The 8,522-nt window shown below is 35.4% G+C and overlaps 1 protein-coding gene across 3 annotated transcripts; it reads right to left on the bottom strand.

The window, feature by feature from the left end:
• Positions 1 to 203: 203 nt before the first annotated feature.
• Positions 204 to 4,289, bottom strand: LOC108993580 (protein FATTY ACID EXPORT 2, chloroplastic-like). 3 transcript variants are annotated; one of them, XM_018951055.2, is made up of 4 exons: positions 3,767 to 4,285; positions 2,169 to 2,303; positions 727 to 901; positions 204 to 376 (listed from the first exon to the last, which is right to left on the bottom strand). In XM_018951055.2, the coding sequence occupies exons 1-3, from the start codon at positions 4,200 to 4,202 to the stop codon at positions 765 to 767; spliced, it is 708 nt and encodes a 235-aa protein (XP_018806600.2). In that variant the 5' UTR covers positions 4,203 to 4,285; the 3' UTR covers positions 204 to 376; positions 727 to 764. The 3 variants fall into 3 exon arrangements, with proteins under 3 accessions (XP_018806600.2, XP_018824105.1, XP_018824103.1); XM_018968560.2 differs by lacking the exon at positions 727 to 901 and having other exon boundaries at positions 318 to 410; positions 3,767 to 4,289; XM_018968558.2 differs by lacking the exon at positions 204 to 376 and having other exon boundaries at positions 531 to 901.
• Between the last annotated feature and the right edge of the window lie 4,233 nt (positions 4,290 to 8,522).

Genomic DNA, 8,522 nt, shown 5'->3' with positions numbered 1-8,522 from the left:
ATAGTTAGGACTTTGGATAGTATTCTAGCATCGTTAGTCAAGTTACGCCAGTTACTCAACGAATTAGCCCAATAGTATATTTTGACAATGTAATTATGAAACCAAGTCTCCATTATTTTGAGATTACAGTTTTGATACCCGTGCTGTAATCGTGGATGTTTATTTTGTTAAGTATACATGAATTATGTTTTAACTATTTGGGATATTATAAGTTTGGTGCATAATATTGCTAAAAAAAAAAATTTATTCGCTGCGAATATTGCATAATGCTAGATGCATGTTATATATATTACATCTTATATGTCATGAATGGGGGCAGGTAACCTTGTGTTGCATGTCCCGACGTTTCGAATGTCCGTCCGATCCCAAGCAAAATCTGGGAGCGTCACAAGATGAGCTTTCAATTCAAACTGCGGCTTAAAAATGATTCTAACTGTTATACCAACTTAAAAAGTCAAACAATCCAAAATAAATTCTAAGGGTAGGGCAGGGGAAGGGGGAGGAACATGGCTTAAGTATAAGCACCCATATAGAAACATGTGTACGGGAATATAAATAGCTCTAATAACAAACAAACAAAAGAAAAAAGAAGAAGATGGGACACATAGACAACAGACAATGGTCCAAAAAGAAGTTCAATGCATTCTACAACATAGAAGACATGCGAAAACACTGATCTTGGTTACTAGATGAGATATAATTCGATCAAAGTTGGTGAGTACATACAACCTCAGCAGATAACTAGAGTCTCGCTTGTAAACATTTCAGCGTAGACTCCGCATAATCCCATGTAAGTAACCACCAGTCATTATAAGCGACACCAAAGATACAAGACGTGGATATATCTTCCCAAATATCTCAAAACGAGTACCCATCACTCCCAAAAGTGCAACAGACAGGCCTAGCAATTAGATTAGCTAGGTTATTATGTGTTTTACATGCATCATAGTAAGAAAGATAAAAGACAAGATATGAAAGAAGCTTTAAAAATGGCCATAAAATATGCAAGGCACCAATGCAATTATGGGTGTATGTGCAAGCCATGGACTTAGCGTGGTCGACCATGGTATGTTTTGATAAGCTAAGTGGTTCCACTTGTGGCCATAGACAGTGGAACCGGTGCACAGCCCTGCAAACTGGGATTAAGGTTTGCTGGCCATTAAAGAAAGGGAATAATAAGTTATGCATAGTACATGTTACATGTTTATGTTAGTATTAGTATAAGTATGCAAACTTTTCAAGAAAACTCTATGCTTATTATGTTTACTATATAATATACTACTTATTGAGTATTCGACTCATTCTGAGTGTTTTTTTTTAATGTATTTAAAATGTCCAGGTAAAGAAAATAGTGTTGACGAGCTGACGTCCAAGCATAGATCATGTGTCAAAGGATTTTCAGACTAAGTTAATAAGTGTCTTCTTTTTTCACAAAAAGATCAGTTTTAAATTTTCTTGTTATGAGATTATATTTTTATGCTATGTTTTTTGGTAATTTATTTTCGAAAAACTAGGTATTTTTATTATGTTGGGTCTCTTTACCGGGCACAGTTATGAAAGTACATAACGCTTACCATTACGTCCCTTTCATTATTTTCCAAGAATTAAAAAAATATTTCAAAAGTGAAACTTCCAACTGTAAATGCTCAGCATTCGAGCAGCAGTTACATGGATGACCTTTTGGCTTATTATGATGCATGAGTAGGAACTTTTGTATAGGTAATGCATGTATGAGTAGGATTATAGGGGTATGCGTTACTTTAGTTACTAACTTATTTAGATCTTTTAGAAGACCGTAACTTAAATTTGCCTTAAGTGTTATATTTGTAGGTCCTTCAAGTCTCACCATAACTCAATAATGCTAGAATAGATATACGATGGCGAGCAGAACAGTGAATCAATACCATAGGAGCTATTTCTCCCTTTTTCTCAAAAAATAAAAAGCGCATTGATCTTTGCTCTTATAAAAAATCTTCTACAAAATTTTAATAAACATGAAGTCCACTAATTGAGCATCCTTTAATAAAAAAGATTTTAGTAGGGACCATATGCTCAAGAAAACACCAACAGCAGGTCTTATCCATACATGCATAGATAGTAGCAACATAAGTATATATAATAAATATGGAAAATTTAACATAATTGTGAAAAGTATGATTAAGTCTTACCAAGCCCTATGGATGATGCAAGAATGGGTTTTGTGGGAAGCGTAGCATAAACAAAATACAGTAGTGAGGCTGATAGTCCCCCTGCCAGCAGTGAGTTCAGGCTGCCACTAATCATGTAGACAATAGCTCCACCCACTATCAAATATCAGCCATACTTCAATAATATATACAGATTGGAATAGAGTGGTAAAGGTGAAAAATACAGTCATAGTTTAGTTTTGCATCTTGATTAGTTAGCAGAACCAAGGCTAACAGACATCAAGGAAAATGATCCCAATTTGTCTATGGTGGTGTATTTGAAAGGAGAGAAATGCAAGAAACTTTAAAAATCGAAAGCAGCCAATGGATCAGCTTAGAAGTTATTTTTCAACACTTAACTCCATTGGTCGATTGTAATTGATTTTAATGACATGTTTTTTCATGACTTCTTTGTATTGCTAAACTAGCATGCATAGGTGAAGCTCTTGTATATGTCTCATATATTCAGCTTTGGTCTATTTTATGCTCAATAAAAAAATTTTATTGATAAAAAAGCAGACATCGAGGACACGGATATGACTCCTTTTGCGTAAGGATTCAACTAAACAAGAAAAAAGTAATGCTAGATACAGTAATAGGATATGCAAGTCTCGCACAATTCCTTTAAATAACCAAAGCTTTTAGTAACAAACACGTAGGATGCAACCTGAGTAAACAGAACAGACAGGCAGAACATACAAGACCTAATTCAGCAGTCCCCAATGGTGCGAAGCAAAATTACTTTTCAAGTAATTCAGTGGTCTAACAACTTTAGGTGGATAATTGACCCAAATTAAGTCTTACTACCGAAGATGGAGTAACAAAACTTAGTTCCTTGCGCTCACCCATTACATGCCATGCTCGAATTCTTGTGAAATATTATTGCCCAAATTTCCCCACAAAACATTTGTGTAAATTTTATAATTCCGGATTCTTTAGTTGTTTTATGGTAAATGTTCGTAAAAACTTACTACTGTTATTAACCCTCATGCAACTAGTTTTCGTTTGCTTAACCAGAAAGATATGGAATGAATTGTTAGGGGCTCAAGAGAGGAGATCGGCGCATGGCAGGAGTTAAAGCAGGGACCTTGGCTTTGTGGGCAAATGAGATCTGGCAAAGAGGGATTCTGAGAAGCTGGAAACGGTGCGCATGGTGAGGAAGGTTACGGCGTCGTTAGAGTAATTGGCTGTGATGGTCTGAACGTGTAGTCTTTTATTTATTCAATTAAAACGCTGTGTTTTAACAGCAGTCTATGTAAGGGTGTTTTAGTAATTTTACAATAAATCTGTTAAGGAGCGGGAAGGAAAGGAAAAAGCAGGATTATTCCAGAACCTTCAACTTTTTGTAGTTCTGTTTTGGGAGGTTTTGGATTCCAATTTTCATCCATCATCTTCTCCACTCATTTCCTGTTTAATTACAGTCATCCTTACATCTTTATCAATTACACTATCAAACTAGCAGATTCATAACATGAATCCTTCGAGGCGACACTCCCCAATCAAGCAAACAAAAAGAAAGGGAGAAAAAGAAGAAGGCATCCATAAATAAAGTAGGTATGTTGAAAGCGTTCGTTCTTTACCTCCAAGAAGAGCGGCATAAGCCAGAGTTAACTTTTGAGACATGGACATGCCTGCCATCTCCTTGCTGTTTTCGCCTGAGCCGCCTCCGCACTCTTCGCCGTCTTTGTTGTCACCACCACCGCCTCCGCCTCTGTTACCGAATTCATCTCCGTCACCACCACCGCCAGTAGCAGTATCCAGTCGGGAGGAGTATATGGTGGGCGCTTGAACTGGGTCAAAAGAGACGGCCCCAGAAGCAGCCAAAAGACACCGTCTTTGATCCGATCTGACTCCAAATCCCCAAGAAGATCGCAGTTCTGAAAGCCGTCGGCTTGAACAGCAAATGGTGCCGCTAATACCACCGTTGTTGCGGGTTTCCCAATGTGAGCGAAATCCAACCCTTCGCCGCACGACAAGTAGAGAGAACTGGGGAATACCAATTAAGACGTTCGCCATCCCAAATTCCAATCTTCTTTTGTTGTGTTACGTGTCCCACCCACAAAATAAAATTATGTTCCGGTGCTTCGAGGGACCAGTCTCCCACAATGCGTCCAAGAAACAAAAAGGGTTCAATGATTTCATTAAAGAATTGAAAACTCACGATAATTTATCTTATTTTATTATTATAATTTTTTTAATTTTTTATATAAAATATAATAAATAATTTAATATTTTTAAAATTTTAAAATTATAATATTATTAAAAATAATATTTTATTTAACTCATATATATATTTAAATACATACCCTTCACAATAATTTGACTAAAATAGCAAACTAATAATTATAAACCACTTGTTATAATTTCAACTTCTCACAAACAAATACTCAATGAACCAAATTAATGTAACTGGTTGTAATATGTAATTTAATATTAAATATCAGACAACCAAATCTCAAGAAAATATATGATTAATGTGACCGGTTTAGTTTTCTATTTAAATTAATTTAAAAAGTATATAATCATGCAAGATAAAAAAATAAAAAGCAAGAATAGTAAAAAAAAATGCGTAATCAACATAAGAAATTACCTGGACCCTAATAGTCTACATCCACGGCAGGAATAGTCTAGGAGTCTTTATTATTAAAGAATGCATAAAAAATACTTGAGTTTATAATCACTTACAACCATTGATCATCGTACAAAATATGGATTAAATTCCTCATATTATCCTCTAACGAACCTACTCAATAAAAACACACTTGATCATCTCCTCAAGCTTCAATTTGATCTTGGTAAAATTAGGATTTGAAAAAACCCTTTCATTTATCTCTAGTATAGCGTGGCTTCAAAGGAAAAATGTAAAGTTTCTCTTTTGCATCTCGATTCCCGTAGGCAATTGCCTTTATATATAAACTTCATAATTTCAACTTTGCCATCAATTAAATATTACAAGTTTGCCATTAATCTATTTACAAAAATGCCATTAATGAAATACAAACTTAAAAGCTTGACACATCTTCAACAAATCTTCACATTGACAAGTCTTTTATTCTTGTAAAGCGATATTCTTCTTCCTCTGGACTGTTCCTGCAAAGTAATCCAAACTCTAATAGCTCCACATATTAATCAAATTTAGGCAATGCCTAAACTTGGTAGTTGGTAGGGATTTTATCATCATATCAGAAGGGTTTTCCTCAGTTGGAACATTTTCTACTTTAACCTCTCCAGATGCTATTACATCTCTCACAAAATGAAGTCGAATGTCTATGTGTTTAGACCTTTCGTGGTATACTGAATTCTTGGCAAGATGTATAATGCTTTGGTTATCACATAACCCGTTTAAATATGCCTAACTCATGTGAAAAACCATTTAATCACATAGCCTCCTTTATTATTTCTGTCATAGCAATATATTCAGTTTCAATTGTTAATAAAGCAACTACAGATTGTAAATTAGCTTTCTAACTAATAGCCCCTCCAAATGCTATAAATACATACCCAATCAAAGACTTTCTGGTATCCAAATTAGCAGCATAGTCAGAATCCACAAATTCCTCTAACTCACTCCTCTGTTGCACATCCCCTCCAAACCTCAAACCTAGACACTAAGTTCCAATTAAGTACTGTAATACCCACTTCATAGCATGCCAATGGAGCTTTACAGGATTTCTGATAAACTTACTTACCATGCTAACAACATAAGTTAAGTCAGGTCTAGAGCACACCATAACATATATGATGTTTCCCACCATGCTTGCATAGAGTATACCTTGTATAAATCTAATGTCTTCCTCAGTTTTAGACACTTGATTTATGGACAATTTTGAATGTTGTCCTATTGGTGTGCTAACAGGTTTTAAATTAGATATACCAAACCTGTTAAGGACCTTGGTGATATAGTTTCTCTGAGATAGATAGAGAAATCTTCTTTTCCTATCTCTAACTATTTTCATACCTAATATCATCTTAGTTGGCCCAAGTTCCTTTATCTCAAATTCTGTTTTCAGTATACACTTGACTTCCTCAATTAGATTAGTATCCCTACATGCTATAAGCATGTCATCTACATACAAGAGTAGGTAGATAATGTGGTCCCCGGAATGCCTAAAGTACACATAGCTATCATAATGACTCCTTTTAAACCCATTGTCCAACATATGAGAGTCAAATCTTTTGTACCATTGCCTTAGGGATTGTTTAAGTCCATACAATATTTTTTAAGTAAACAGACATGATTAATGTTGGACTCATTTACATAACCCTCAGGGGGTTGCATGTAAATAGTCTCATCTAGTTCATCGTGCAAGAAAGCTGTTTTTACATCTAATTGCTCGAAGTGTAAATCTTTATAAGTAGTATAGGATAGAATTAACCTTATTGAGTTGTGTTTAACAACAGGTTAAAAAATTTCATTAAAATATCTCCCTTCCCTTTGAGTGAATCCCTTTGCTATAAGACTAGCCTTATATCTAGGACCCTTGACTCCTAATATGCCCTTTTTCTTTTTGTAGATCCATTTAGATCGTACCAGTTTAGCCTTTTTAGGCTTAACAACCATTTCCCAAGTTTAATTCTTTTTCAAAGAATCAATTTCCTCATCCATGGCCTGTATCTATTTATGAGATTCAATACTTTCCATGGCTTCCTTGTAGGATCTAGGATTCATTTCTACAACTTCATCTGCTACGGTCAAAGTATAAAACAATCATATCAGCTTGACCATACCTCTTGGGGGGTTTTATAAACCTAATTTTTCTATCCCTGACCAAGCTGTATGAACTAACTCCATGGACCTCATCACCTAAAGTTGAAGTTTGAGTCTCAGCATCCTGGCCTTCTAATTTTCTCAAATTATTGTCAGGTTGCTCCACCTCAAGATCCATCTTCTCAAGGTTAGTATCTTGAGTGGGTTCAAGTCTTTTAATTTTAACTCGAGCCATTTCATGTTCATTAAAGATCACATCTCTACTAATGATACATTTTTGTATCCTTGGCTCATCAATTCATAACTTGTATCATTTTACTCCCTCAGGGTACCCCTACAAAGATATATTTCATAGCCCTTGGTTCCAGTTTGTTAGTTTGGGTGTGAGCATACACAACACACACAAACACCCTCAAGTAGTCATAGTTAGAATGTTTTACAGTCTACATTTCTTGAGGAGTCTTAAACTCTGTGGCTGAAGAAGGGCTCCTATTAATTAAATGGACTGCAGTTGTGGCAGCTTCAGGCCAAAAAGACTTAGGAAGTCCCAAGTTTGACAGTAAGCATCTAACCCTCTCCAATATGGTCATATTCATCCTCTCAGCTAGACTATTATGTTGAGAGGTTTCCCTTATTGTTTTATGCATAGCCATACCCTCTTTCTGACAGAACTGATTAAACTCACTAGAGAGATACTCTAACCCATTATCAGTTCTTAATTTCTTAACATTCATTCCTACTTGATTTTCTATCAATTTCTTCCATTCCTTGAATTTCTCAAAAGTGTCACTCTTATTTTTAAGAATGTACAGCCACACTTTTTTGGAATAGTCATCAATTATAGAGAGGAAATAACTACCCCCTCCATGTGAGTTGACCCTAGCTAGATGACTCACTCAAAAATGAGTAGCACAAAGGCTATCCCAAGTGCAGGAGGGTGTTGCGTAATAATTAGGAATAAATTCCTAAATCGTCTTCTCAAGAAAAGTTTCAAACCATATTTTATTAGGACACATGTGAAAAGAATATCATGAATCAAGGATTCATTCTTTTCCTGAATCAAACTCGGACACGTTTAGAACCTCTGCACTCTCATACCCATCACTCACAACCGAGGCATCCCCATCCTCCTTAGACCCATTTCCTGTGTTAGATATCTTATTAGGACAATCTCTTTTGAAATTTCCCTCTTTGTGACACATGAAGCATTTTAATTGCTTCCCTTTAGACTTAGACCTACCCCTCACATTATTTTTACTATTATTTCCCTTTTGACCTCTTTTTTCAGCTTTCCCCCTCACAGTCAAACCCTCCCCAGCTTCAAATTTTATTTCAGACATAGCTTGTAATTCTTTGGAATGTAATACGGCCCGAACCTCATTTAAAGTCAGTGTTTCCCTCCCATATATCATGGTCTCTTTCAAATTAGCTTAAGAATTATCCAGAGAACTCAACAATAAAATTGCTTGATCTTCATCGTCAATTTTAATATCAATATTAGCCAAATCTAAAATAATTTTATTTAAAGCATTGAGATGGTCAAAAATCAATATACCTGCAGACGTCTTGAATGTCTAGAGCTTTGTTTTCTTGTACAATCGGTTGGCCAGAGATTTTGTCATATAGAT

Source organism: Juglans regia, chromosome 1 (genome assembly GCF_001411555.2).
Source record: "Juglans regia cultivar Chandler chromosome 1, Walnut 2.0, whole genome shotgun sequence".
In the NCBI taxonomy this organism is placed as follows: domain Eukaryota; kingdom Viridiplantae; phylum Streptophyta; class Magnoliopsida; order Fagales; family Juglandaceae; genus Juglans; species Juglans regia.
Note: the sequence above shows the minus strand (reverse complement) of the source record. Positions and strands in the feature narration are given on the sequence as shown.

Coding starts and splice junctions, on each gene's coding strand:
- LOC108993580 (XM_018951055.2), bottom strand. CDS start 4,202: ATGGCGAACGTCTTAATTGGTATTCCCCAGTTCTCTCTACTTGTCGTG. Junction 2,304..3,766: donor TTATGCCGCTCTTCTTGGAG/GTAAAGAACGAA, acceptor GATATTTGATAG/TGGGTGGAGCTATTGTCTAC. Junction 902..2,168: donor TGCATCATCCATAGGGCTTG/GTAAGACTTAAT, acceptor TCTAATTGCTAG/GCCTGTCTGTTGCACTTTTG.